Source organism: Drosophila simulans, chromosome 2R (genome assembly GCF_016746395.2).
Source record: "Drosophila simulans strain w501 chromosome 2R, Prin_Dsim_3.1, whole genome shotgun sequence".
Taxonomy (NCBI): domain Eukaryota; kingdom Metazoa; phylum Arthropoda; class Insecta; order Diptera; family Drosophilidae; genus Drosophila; species Drosophila simulans.
Window position 1 is genome coordinate 20,202,528 of NC_052521.2, and position 13,181 is coordinate 20,215,708.

The 13,181-nt window shown below is 45.1% G+C and overlaps 2 protein-coding genes across 4 annotated transcripts; one reads left to right on the forward strand and one right to left on the reverse strand.

Annotated features, from left to right (window-relative positions):
• Window positions 1-6,019: 6,019 nt before the first annotated feature.
• LOC6735803 (long-chain fatty acid transport protein 1) lies at window positions 6,020-12,045 on the forward strand. Of its 3 annotated transcripts, XM_016168791.3 has the most exons (6): window positions 6,020-6,123; window positions 7,871-8,095; window positions 9,579-9,817; window positions 9,875-10,519; window positions 10,579-10,780; window positions 10,839-12,045. In XM_016168791.3, exons 2-6 carry the CDS (start codon window positions 7,979-7,981, stop codon window positions 11,778-11,780), a joined length of 2,145 nt encoding a protein of 714 aa, XP_016029187.1. In that variant the 5' UTR covers window positions 6,020-6,123; window positions 7,871-7,978; the 3' UTR covers window positions 11,781-12,045. The 3 variants fall into 3 exon arrangements, with proteins under 3 accessions (XP_016029187.1, XP_016029189.1, XP_016029188.1); XM_016168792.3 differs by lacking the exons at window positions 6,020-6,123; window positions 7,871-8,095 and adding an exon at window positions 8,761-8,990; XM_016168793.3 differs by lacking the exons at window positions 6,020-6,123; window positions 7,871-8,095; window positions 9,579-9,817; ... (1 more) ...; window positions 10,579-10,780; window positions 10,839-12,045 and adding exons at window positions 8,746-8,990; window positions 9,065-9,322.
• A 61-nt stretch (window positions 12,046-12,106) lies between these two features.
• On the reverse strand, window positions 12,107-13,086 carry LOC6735804. The gene has a single exon (XM_002082681.4). It carries the CDS (start codon window positions 12,982-12,984, stop codon window positions 12,406-12,408), a length of 579 nt encoding a protein of 192 aa, XP_002082717.1. The 5' UTR covers window positions 12,985-13,086; the 3' UTR covers window positions 12,107-12,405.
• Between the last annotated feature and the right edge of the window lie 95 nt (window positions 13,087-13,181).

A 13,181-nucleotide genomic window follows, 5' to 3' on the forward strand; every position in this document is an offset into this window, starting at 1 on the left:
TAATCAATGCATCTTTCAACTAAATGCACGCTCTTGAGAATCAGTATATTTTTCCAACTCTTGTTTGTCCAAATAATCCATTAATCAAGCGAATGGCTAGCTGGCCGCCCAGATCAATAAACCCGAATCACCATTTTATATTCCTGGCAATAGTCGTATAACAAACGCCGAATTTCCAAAGAATTTCCGCATCTAATTAAGGCGGAAAACTATACACAAATGAAAGAGAAATCATGAGAACAGAGAGAGATAGAGATAGATGGGTTTGAGGAACAATTGATTTATACGAGTATTGGTTGCCAGAACGCCCATTTTCGAATGCCTGATGAATGAATCGGAATGGCGGAGGCCGAAGTAAATGGTAGATTCCACATCTTCTGGACTGGCGGCGCCTATTCCCTCCGAGAGTCAGCGAGGGCAGGGAAAATAGTGGCAAAGGACATGGACACGCATCCTGGCATTGTTTTCAATTCATTTACGCGTCGACTCGAGTCGCTCGCCCACACATATGTTGGGAAAATAATCGAAAAACGGTTTGTCCCTTGGCATGAGGTCCTTTTTGCTGCGCAGCTAGATTTGCAGTCCCTTGGCGCATAGCACATGCCATTGATTACCATGTGTGGGAATTAGCCTTGCGAAAAAAGAAGTTAGTTAAAATCACACATAAAGAGGCAATGCCAATGGCTCTAGGTCCCTGATCCTCGGTCCTGGCACAGAGCTCACTCGTCCTGCGGCGATCCTTCCACCCTCTGCACGTTCTAAATTTAGACGCTGGATTTATGACCCCTGTCATTTGAGCCTCTCTTCCAGTACTTCTTAAAAAACCCCTGGAATTACATGCAGTCGAAAGAGGATGAGAGTGGAGGAGTCCAATGATTCGAAGGAGTCCAATGAGTCGAATGAGTCGGAGAGGGGGCGTTGACAGTTTTGTGTCTCCCAATTTTAGGTAGCTGTGCGTCCCTACTCACTTCAGTTCTCCACTTGGATCCTCAAGGTGCTTCCCTTCATATATGATCCCTATTTCTTCCTTTTGGGGGCTGAACAAAAACAATGTTCTGCGGAAACTCTACTCTGTAATTGCAGTTACTGGAACTAATACTTTAATAAAGCCGAAATTCCCTCACTTTTAGGTTGTGTTTTAGTCCTCTGTCATGGGGGAATATATTTTTAAAACAGGTTGCAAGTGCATTAGGCATACAAATACTGACAAACGATTTGGTTCAATGGAATATACGACTATTGATAACAACAAATCATATTGAGAAGCCATATTAAATCTTAAATCGAATATGATATGAATGATGAATCAAATTGTGAATAAATACACTTCATAAAAGCTACTTTTAGCATTCCAATGAATGCCTTGCAAAATTGAGAAATGTGATTTACCCGCTTTTAGCCGCGAATTCTCTTACCCATTCGAGATCCCCTAGCCATTCCCAGACGAGCAGATGACCGTGTCCGTGTCCATGTTAAAGTCAAAACGGTGTGTCCAAAAATTATACGAAGCGTTTCCGATTTCAAAGTAAAACCAGACAGACAGACAGACGAGAGGAAACGAAACGGAAGCGCTTGCCGGCCACTTGGAGATCCCAGTGCATTGTTGTGACCCATTCGCAGACTCATTTGTGCCCCGCTGATTGATTGCCAGTGGGGCCCCAGTCCTGTTTCCATAGGCGTAGATTCGGTAATAAAGGGGGGTGCAAAACTTAACTCATAACATTCGGCTATATAAGATATATATTTTCTGCTTACCATTCTATGAGTTTCAGCAATTCAGTAAAGGAATTGTTACTTTTGAGTGGATCCTCTGGACAGTTTCCCAACCCCCCTTGCCACACCCATCTCTGCACCCTCATTCCTGGGCAAAAACATCTGGTTCACGCAACGATTGCACCAACAACCAGATATGCAAACTGCTCAACGGCTCAAGTAATTAAAATCATCGATCTGCGCGCCTTCTTTCGTAAAGGTGATGCCTGCATTTTCGAGTGCATTTGGCCAATCAATCAGCGATCAAAGTTCATAGATGCCATGGGGGAGTGGATCTCAGGGGGGATCGGTAAGGGGGAGGGACGGGGGAACAGCGCTGACTAATGGCCACCGATGATGAAGTCGGCCGATCTGTCCATCAGCAACAATAACAAAAAGCCCAGCTAATGTACTGAATGTGCATCTACAAGATACATATATTATTGTGTACGTAAATGTTTGTTTATGGCCCAGCTGTGTGTGTGCGTGGAAGTTCATAAAAAGACAAGTGAATAAAATTTGAAGATCAACTTGTTCGACGAAGAGTTACCCTTTATAATCAGTTCTCCTTATCTTAATACATATATTCATTATTAAATTGAGATATTTGTATCGACAAATGAACTTAAAATGAATTTATAATAAGAGTATGATAGATTTATAAATATAATGATTGGTTAATAACTACGATCTGCTTAGCTAGTGAATGAAAAAATGAATACCATGAAAAACCATAGGAATACATATATACAAGTTCAGTGGAACTTGCAGGGTATGCGACTCGAAGTAATTGCCTGGAGGCGTGAAAAAAGGGGTAGCACAAAGCCGATCGCTACTACGGGCATCTCGCTCACTCATCCGCCCCGTTGCCATCCCGGAATGGATCCGATTCCGGACGGAGGGACGGACGGACGGGCTGGGCCTCGCATCGGTCGCATAAATATTTTGCTTTTATATTTTTTCAGCCGAAGATGCGCACAGCACATAAAAAGCAACTTGCTCACAGACACACACACACCCCCGACTGTAGTTGTCCATAAACAAAAAACAATCCATAAAAAAGCCCAGCAACGACGGCGGTCTACATCCAAAAAGGAACATCTCGGGCTGCAACAACAAAGGCGGAGGAGGGAAAACCGAAGCCAAACTTTTGTTTATTTACATAAAAACATTTTAGTGACTTGGCCCGCAGGCAGCACTGTTGACTCCCCCCACCCCTCACGAGTCCCTAAACCATTCAGGAAGTAAGTAAGACGCTTTCCCAACTGCCGAGGAAAATCGCGATCAAAGATCAAAACGATGTGTGTCCAAGATCAATGTGGTCGCATTCAAAGGGAAAATTGTTTAGGAAATCCCTTCGAAGATGAGAAATTGCTTTCAAATTAATAAAATATATTCTAGATATGATAGTTTATTGCCAATGAAGCTGGTTAACTCAAAGATATAGCAGGTGATCCTAGCTATCCTATATCAAATCACTTGATCCTCACTAAAAGAGTATGATATCCAGATACGTTTCTATATCCAGCATAACAAAGGAGTGAAGATGTAAAATGAAAAGATTAATAATGGTGAATTCCTTGTTCTGGGAACCCGATCATCTCTGATGTAAACGCTTGACACTTTGCGCCAAGATCCTGCCTCCCCCGCGCCCCTCCTTTGGCCAACCGCAGCCGGCAGAAGGCAACATCTGGCGAAAGGGAAAGATTAATTTCTGACAGCGCGGGAGCGTCCCCAAAGGCGGCCATACACATAGGCATTTGGATGGAGAAGAACACGATTCGATGGCGGCAGAACACACAAAATTCCAATTGTAAGGGATGGAGTCGAATACGGACATACCCTGTGGGTGAATAGATAAGGAGCGAACAAATACGCACATATCATAAGAAACTCAAAGATTTTATCGCGCAATTTTTGCTATAATTATATATACCTTAAGTAAATTACCTAATGTAAAGCTGAATGATTTTCCTTCTAACTTTTAATATATAAATTAATATATCTATATATTTTCTTTATCCATTTGAACCACTAACCCATCCTATATACCCTTTATAAATGGATGGGTGGCGAAAAATGATGCATGCCACCGCTGATGGATACGAGCATCGATGTCGATGCTGGAACGAGAGTTTTCCACGCCGCGCTTTTCACGGCCGCATCCATCAAATCCATGAAATGCGCAGAGCGCGGCGTAACACAATACGCCATATAGCGTCGGATGAGAAAGTATCTGCTGGATTTGCGTTAGTCGCAGTCGAAGGAGGCGACAGTGCGTCTCTAGAACTAATCATTAGACCCATAAAATATCGCCTTGAAATTGAATTCTTCATTTCGGGGACTTGCTTCTTTTGGTCGCCGAGGGATTGCTTCTTGGGTTCCTCTTTAGTACTTCATTATGGACGCCCTAACGATGTTGTTTTAATGATCTCAAAGACTCGACAGAAATCCACTTGACAAAATCCACAAGCGCAGGCAGAAGTTCCCTTCTCAAGTACTGAACTGCACAGAGGGAGGGGCGGAGGGCGAAGGGCGAAGGGCAAGCCCCCGAAGGGTAAAATATATTCCAGGCTATATATAAAAAAATGCATAGTATATATATAAACTGCACAAATGTGCGGCTGCCTTTTTTGCACAGACACTTTATGTCTGCTGGGAAACGTGTGAAAAAGACCATCGAATGTCGGGCATATCTTTGGAGCCTGGTGCTATTGGTATCTTGGCGTATCTACGAGCTGTTGATTGGCGGGAACTATAAAAATTGTTAGGGCTCCCACAGCCATGTAATGCCATTTGAAACTTTCTGTTGACAGATATGAATTATGGCTCACAGGTAGCCGAATGGGCAATGAAATTGTGGTTCCGACGAAGGACAAGGCAAGTTTGTAAAGGACATAAAGCTATGAATGCATAGTGCTTCATTTTGATCCAGAACTTAGGCCATGAAATAGTCATTTCATGAAAGGGAATTTCTGGATTTGCTATTAAACCTCTAATTTACCAATCTATATAGCGGTTCTTGATATTACTATACTTCTCGTGATTCAATTCAATTACTCTTTAGGTCGAAGTTCATACAATTACTGCCTTAGTAGAGCTTTGAGTTCGTATACCCGCATTATTAGCGTTATTAACCACAACGATAATCTCGTAAAGTGAGTTCAGCTTTGTTGTAATATGATTAGACGATATGAAAGCTTGTTGTATTAGATATAAATGTAGCTCTAGGCAAATAAAAGTGCCTTGCAAGTATTTTGAGCTGTCATTCAGCTGGAAACCCAAAAGTATTGGGCAACCCACAATTGACCTAGTTGCAATGATCCAAGCCAAACTGCTTAGCTATAGCACTGCGGATCTATCTCGCCCAGTCCCACAGACTGTTTATAACAATTAAGCCCAGTCATGGCTACCGATCGGAGCCAAAGAAATGAGCATGCAAAATTATATTTAATAAACGGTTGCGTTGCACTTGCCTCGGAGTTTCGTGGCGGGAGGGGGCACGAGTTGGTGTAGGGGTAACGCATCGATTGCGCGTACAAAGATACATGTACATGTGCACTTTGTAGATACACGCGAAAAATACATTTCAAATTACTAGCCCACAAATGGTTGCTATTATCAATATAATGATGTTTTAATTGGCGCAATAGAATGGGTTTAACTAAGCTTTACTTTAATCAGGCTAGATGCTTGAACAACCTTTGTAATTGGGTTAACAACAATGCATGTGAAGAGTTAACTGATTTCTCCCAGTGCACTTATGCATAGAAAGAAAGGCGAGGGAAAGAATCGCAAAGCAGAAGCCGAGGGCAACAGCCACAAAGAGAGTACGAATACGAGACACGTGTTTTGAATTAAATGTGCGCTCCACTCCGCGCGACCTTCCCCCGCGCCCACCCACTGCAACCGCCCACCCCCCTTTGCAGCTCCACCACTCCATTATGGCCACATTCTTTACGCTCTGTGGTTGTTGACATGTTAATGGCCACAAAGGAAACTCGCTTAAGAGGCACGGCAATTGAAACAATACACATGTTGCATGCGGCATAATCACGTGCAAACACAGCAGAATCGCAACCGACAATTTCAGCCGGCCACCAACAACAAGAACAGCCGCAGCACCTTGTTAACTTGGCTCAGCGGCAGAGCTTCGACCCGAAGCTTGGCTTTTTGTGCCAGTGTGTATCTGTGTTCGCGACGGCGACCTGTTGCCACCGACGTCGACGTCGACGGCGGCAGAGCTACGGCAACAACGGATCCAGAGGCAGTTAGCTTTTTGGGCCCAGTTGCTGAACGAAGCTGTTGGCCGAAAGACGTCGCTGGCTTAAACTCCGACTTAAGCTCGCACCAAACTGCAAAAAACATCAAGTAAAATTCTATACAAATATCGGTTAAAAACATCGGAAAAAGTGGTTAAATTAAATCATAAAAAATATCCACGAACTAGAGAAACTTGGATAGTGTATACTTCATATTTCTATATTAAGGACTCCACCTTTATTGACAATTGTGCAAATATTATTATTCAAGTGCTTCTTATGTATAATTATATTTTTGTGAGTGTTTCGCCCTTACTACAAGTTCGGAACTTAACAAGTATTTTAAATAAAGTCGCTTTACCTCAAAAACGACCTTCGAGAGCAAGATTGTTTCGATTCTGGTTGTGCGTGCAATATATCCATCAAGTTAATAGAGTGAACAGCAATTTCAGCCGCAATTTGATCGCATCCCACATCTCATCTCGAATCTCTTAATCCCCATCCTCCGAAAGTTCCGAGCTTGAGATGCGGGGACCCACAAAAGGCAAAGCAATTTAACAAAAGAAAGGAGAAGAAGATTTCAGTGAAAGTGATGAAGCGTCGCCAACATCCGCATCTCTTAATGATCTCTGCCGATCTTATGTGTTCATCTATATGTGTGCCACAAAAAAACTAAAACAAAAACAAAAGAAACCACAGTGATGAAGTAGCTACACTAAATGTTTGCATGGGCGAAATGTTGTAAAAAATAATTTGCAACACGAGGACTGAAACTTGCCTTAAGTTTTGAGCCAGCCGCAGGCTGAGTAAAAGCCATGTTTATGCATTGGCAAATTAGCGAACAAGCCGAAAGGGAAATGGGCTAAACATATTTTAATGAATAATTGTTTGACACAAGAGCCATTAGCTTAACAGGGTTTCTATTGAAGCCAATTATCTTAGCTGTATATATTGTCTGTATCTCTTGGATTTATATTATTCACTCACTTCGTTTACTTGTTTTTAAATTCTTGAATTCTTCATTTACTTCAACTACTTGTAACCCCGTTTCAAGCAAACAAATGCCCATTTCCCATTTAAATCTATCCTCCAAGCCGCGACTAACTTCCTCAACGCTAAACTCACTTTAATTGCCTCTTCCATTAACTGAGTTTAAAATACATTAACGCCTTTATGGGCCACCTGTAGCACCGCTCAACTTGGCTTTTGCCATTCGTCGCGCATTAACAACCGCAGCAGACCCCAAAACTCACCTTGAGACCACGATCGCTGAATAGCTGAAAAGCTGAACTCAAAAACGTCGCAGCATCATTCAGGCCGCGTCAAAAAAGGCAATTTTTCTCCATCTCTTCTGCTGGTGTCACCTGTGCACTACAATTGCGAATTCCCCACATCGTTACCTCGGCTTTTTCTCAGCTTTTTCGCCTTTTCTCTTTTTGTTTGCTGTCTGTTGTCTGTTGGCGGTTGCCTGCCCCTTCCGAGTGCTGCATGTCGCCTAATTACCCATCATTTCGCTGCGAAAGTGCACTGAGAAAAACTAGAGCGCTGTAGCCCCCAGTTAACAGCAATTTTAAATCAAACACAATATATACATATGTGAAATATTTTTAGTCAAACATGTAAAGCATATAAGATACATTAATATAAAACATTAATAACATATAAATAGTTTTTCTGAGTGTTTTTAAAAGTACTTTCGTATAGATGCTATTTTATAGGTCTCATACTAAAGTAGCATAAATTAACTCAGCTCTTTTATTGGTTTCCCGCTATACCTTTTTGATGTTGTATTATCCATAAAAGACTACAACATTCAATTAATTCTTAAATGTCTTTTTCTTTGTGCAACCGCCCAGAAATCTCAATAAAAGCCACCTGAGCAGCGCAGTAATTGAAGTCCAAACCAAGCTCAACATCAGATTGCAGCCTCTGTAGATGTGCTGTTAAGTCCGAAATCAATCGAAATGTGCACCGCTGGCGTGGTTGATGGTGCTGCTGCGGCCACTACAGGTGGTGCTGATGCGGCGGATAATAGTGGAGCTGCGCCCGCCCCAAGTTCGACGGCCTTGAACCCCCCACAGGTAAATAACATACGAGAATGCTCACCTACTCGCACGAGCGTGGTCAACATATGTACATTTTTTTGGGGTTTCGCGCTTGATTCGCTTTGTTGTTTCATGGGTGGATCCCCCGGCCCTGCCCCGCCCCACCTCTCACCACCAAGCTGAACCTTATCTGACGACAAAATAATACTCACGTTGCCATCAGAAACAAACATCGACGAAAACCGCTGAAAACCGAAACCAGTTTACTTTTGGCCCGCCGATTTAACCGGGACTAGGTCTGGGTCTCGAGTATTATGCGATCGGTCATCTGTGCGGATAGAGCTCATAATCAGGTTTTATATAAAAGATTAGTGCAGCCTAAACTATGTCTTGCGGCGGAGTTGGTCTGAATCACTTTGAAAGTCAAGATCAGGGTGACTTGGAATGGTTTTCAATGGAGGTTATTAAAATAAATGGCGTTTGAGGAGGGAAAACGAGTTGAAAGATCTGATTTAAAGCTAAGTATATTTTACCTGGGGTGCACATCTTCAATAGTTTTCAGTGCAAAATATCATTTAATAAAGCTTAAGGTAGTATTAACGAAGTAACCAATCATCAATCGAGAGGCATCAAAGTTTCAGCACAGAGCTAGATTCCACGAATTACTCATAGATAGGAACAAGATTTGAGAACCCCCTATGAAATCTGATCGTTTCAAAATTCAATGTTACATTACTTCTGCGAACCAACTGTCAGTTTAACAAAAAAATAAACAAAACCAAAAAACAAACAGCCGAACCATTGAAGCGCCAAGGGTCAAAAGAGTTGAGCTTGAGATTTGAATACCATGATGACGGGCACCGACGATAGTCCGTTGGTGGAGGAGGGCGGGCTGAAAGCCAACCAGCACCGACTGACCATTTGGCACAAGGTAATCTGAAGACCACGGGCACACAGAGAGAGAGATCATAGAACTATATCCTATATATCGCACCACATAACTAGGTTGCGTTCTTTATGATGGGACTCATTTCGGCGCTGACCATCTGCATGCTGGTCAGATTGTCGAACCGATTGGCCTCCGATGCCGAGAAGAAGGCCTTGATGCACTTCCGAGAACTTTCATCCGGCCGGAATGGTCACCGCTTTGGCCACTAGATCTTGTTTGTCCACATACCACTCTATATATTTTCTGTGTGTTTGCTTTCCACTGTTTTGGTTTGTTTGTTTGCAAATTGCTTAAATAAAGTGCTAATTGATTGATGCGGAATGGGTTATGGAACTACTGTGGCTAGAGTGCAAATTAAACAACAAGCAATTAGCTGAAGATCAGGAAAAGCTTTGAATCAACTTCATCTGGAGGTGTCAGGCTGGGGGACTATTCTATTTACTATCTAAGACCCGTATCGCTTATGAGGGCTTACGCGGCGTATGAGTGATGCAGTCATTGTTCTCCATCTCTCAGTCGGCAATCTAAGCACATGCATCTTAGTTATATACTAAAATTGTGACTTTGTAGGTATCCATTTCCATGAACGAACCGGAAAACCTGAAACCACCTGCCAAATCCAACTTCCGCCGTTATCTTCAGTGGATCCTAGCACCTGTCCTGACCGCCATTTCCGGTCTGATCCTCTACTACCAAGGGCCTTGGTATGGAGTGGCCACCCTATATGCCACCCTAATAACCACACTGCTGGTGCGTCCGGGATGGCGCTGGTTCTACATTGCAGCAGTTACCACACCGAGGGATACTGTGTAAGTGACAAGGATTAGGGATTTAATTCCAGAGTTTTTAAAAAATGTATTCCTTAGAGCCCTCTTTGCCTACATCCGTGTGCTGCTCTTCATTAAGCGCCAGGAGCGCAAGAACCTGAACATTGGAGACATCTTCGAGGCGAATGTGGCGCGGCAGCCGGATAAGCTGGCCATTGTCAGTGAGTCCCAGCAGTGGACCTTCCGCCAGCTGAACGAGCACTCGAACCGGGTGGCCAACGTGTTCCACAGTCACGGCTACAAAAAGGGCGACGTGGTGGGTCTGCTGCTCGAGAATCGAGCCGAATTCGTGGCCACCTGGCTTGGGCTATCCAAGATCGGCGTGATCACGCCGCTGATCAACACGAACCTCCGTGGAGCATCACTGCAGCACAGCATTACGGTGGGCCAGTGCACGGCGCTCATTTACGGCGCCAGTTTCCGGTCGGCCGTGATGGATATAGCCAAGGATCTGCCCGCCCACGTGGGACTTTATCAGTTCAACGACGAGTCCAACCAGGAGGTGGTGGCTTCCGAGGGTCTCAGCCAGGGACTGGCCCAGCAGTTGAACGGCCTTCTGGAGACGGCGGCCAAGGATAAGGTGGCCGCCGGCGCTTCACGTGCGGATCATCACGACAAGCTGGTCTACATCTACACCTCGGGCACCACGGGCTTGCCCAAGGCAGCCGTCATCACGCATTCTCGGTAAGATTTCCCACTAGCTGCAGTAAGTTCCTCCTGTACATCGATTCCTCAACTTTCAGGTACTTCTTCATAGCTGCTGGCATTCACTACACGCTTGGCTTCAAGGATCAGGATGTGTTCTACACTCCCTTACCCCTATATCACACCGCTGGCGGAGTGATGAGCATGGGCCAGGCCTTGCTCTTCGGCTCCACCGTGGTTATAAGGAAGAAATTCAGCGCCTCCGGTTACTTTTCGGACTGCGCCCGCTTCCAATGCACGGTAACTGGCGATTGGATCATCCAACATGTTGTATTAATGTGCCTTAATTTTCTGCCAGGTGGGACAGTACATTGGGGAGATGGCGCGGTACATCCTGGCCACACCATCGGCTCCTCACGATCGGAACCACCAAGTGCGAATGGTGTTCGGCAATGGACTGCGTCCACAGATTTGGCCGCAGTTCGTGGAGCGCTTCGGGATCCGAAAAGTGGGCGAGTTCTACGGAGCCACTGAGGGCAATGCCAACATCATGAACAATGACAGCACAGTGGGCGCCATTGGATTCATATCCCGCATACTGCCGCAGATCTACCCAATCTCGATCATAAAAGCAGATCCACATACGGGAGAGCCCTTGAGGAACAGCCAAGGACTGTGTGAGAGATGCGAGGCGGATGAGCCAGGCGTCTTCGTCGGAAAGATTGTGCGGGGTAATCCCTGCAGGGAGTTCCTCGGATACGTTGACCAGAAGGCCTCCTCCAAGAAGGTGGTCCACGATGTCTTCTCCAAGGGCGACATGGCCTTCATCTCGGGCGATCTGCTGGTGGCCGATGAGCGGGGCTATCTGTACTTCAGAGATCGCACCGGCGACACCTTCCGCTGGAAGGGTGAGAATGTCTCCACCAGCGAGGTGGAGGCGCAGCTGAGCAATCTGGCTGGCTACAAGGATGTGATAGTGTACGGCGTAAGCATACCCAACACTGAGGGCAGAGCAGGAATGGCAGCCATCTACGATCCCACTCGGGAGGTCAACGTCAGCCAGCTGGGCGTGGAACTGGCCAAATCCCTGCCCAACTACGCCAGGCCGCAATTCCTCAGATTTCTGCGCAAAATCGACTTGACGGGCACCTTCAAGCTGCGCAAGGTGGAGCTTCAGCAGCAGGGCTTCAATCCGGAGATCATCGACGATGAACTCTTCTACGCACAACCGGATGGCGTTTATGCTCCACTCACCCCGGCCGTATACGAGAGGATAGTTAGAAACGAGCTCCGATTCTAGGAGGACTTTGTTCTTGGGAAGAAGAAAAGTCAAGACTGTGCCTTGTATGTTGGTGAAGAGAATATCCTTTGGATTCAGCTTGTGATGCGCCAACTACTTTTAATTCTGGCTAAGTTTCTTATTGTCCGGACAATATAAACTTTAGCATTGGAAATTTACTGTTGAAAGATCGTTTCCGCGGGTAAATTATTATTTTGTAACTATTTCCTTCTACATTCACATCGAATTGTATACATTGTATAGATAATAAAAATTCTGCCAATGAGCAATCCCTATTGTGCTAGAATCACATAATAGCATTTTCCTTCTGTAAGACAGGATTTCAATTGGATTTCATTAGATTTGTAATATAGTTTATTGTGCTTAGTTAAATAGTTTTTAAAAATGAAACTTACAATTGAAAGAGCATCATTAGCCACTTTACGTTGGAGTGGTTAGAAAATCTAATATCCCGGATTCCTCAAACAGTTCCAATCAAATCGGGATTTAGCTACGATTACACTTTACAATAGAACCTAGGTTACATCCATGGCCTTTACCTTAAGTGGAACCAGATTCGCAGGGGAACGGTATTGGAAACAGGGTCATATAAAATACTTTCAGCAGTCTTTGGATCGATATGCGCTCAAACCTTGGGCGGGACATCCTTGCTCAGCTCTGCCCGCTTCCTCTGCTCCATGCGCTCCTCTACCTGGTCCAACCGCTCGCTCATAGCATCCAGGGAGCTCAGCAGTCCCGCCTGGATCTCGCCATATCGCTTCATGGCCAGGACCAGACTCTCCTCGATGAGTTCGCTCTGCTGCGCGTACTCCCCGTTGTTCTGCGTGATGCCCTTTAGCTGCTCCAGACACTCGGCGGGAATGCTACGGAAGTACTCCGCGCCCAGGGCCGGTTCCAGCTGCTTAATCCTCTCCAGCTGCTCGGCCTGCGTGTGCAGTTCGGGGGCCACGGCGTGCAGGTACACCTCCTTGGAGCGCACCTGCTGGTGCTCCTCCAGAAAGTTGGGGTCCAGGTACTTCTCCAGCTCGTCGGATCTCTTTACGCACTGCTGCAGTGCAGCACTTCCTGTGGTTGCTTCGCCCAGGAGGGCATGTGCCGAGCACAGGGCGTCGACCACGCCCTCGCCAACCTCAGAGTCCTGGCCCGGACCCAGGACTCGTGTCAGGGCATCGATGCGCTTCTCCAGAATGTCCAGTGCCTCCATTTTTCGCTGAATTTCTCTTTATTTTGTTCGGTTCGATGGGAATGATGTCAGTCTGCAAAACAATCGATGTCCAACGAAAAGGTGGCAATGTTAGCTGAGTGCTGTGGTTCTTGTATTCGCTAAGCTGACCGAATTAACCCTTATGTGGACTATAAAATATATTATTTTGAAAAATATTTGGCTCCTCTGCTTAAAGT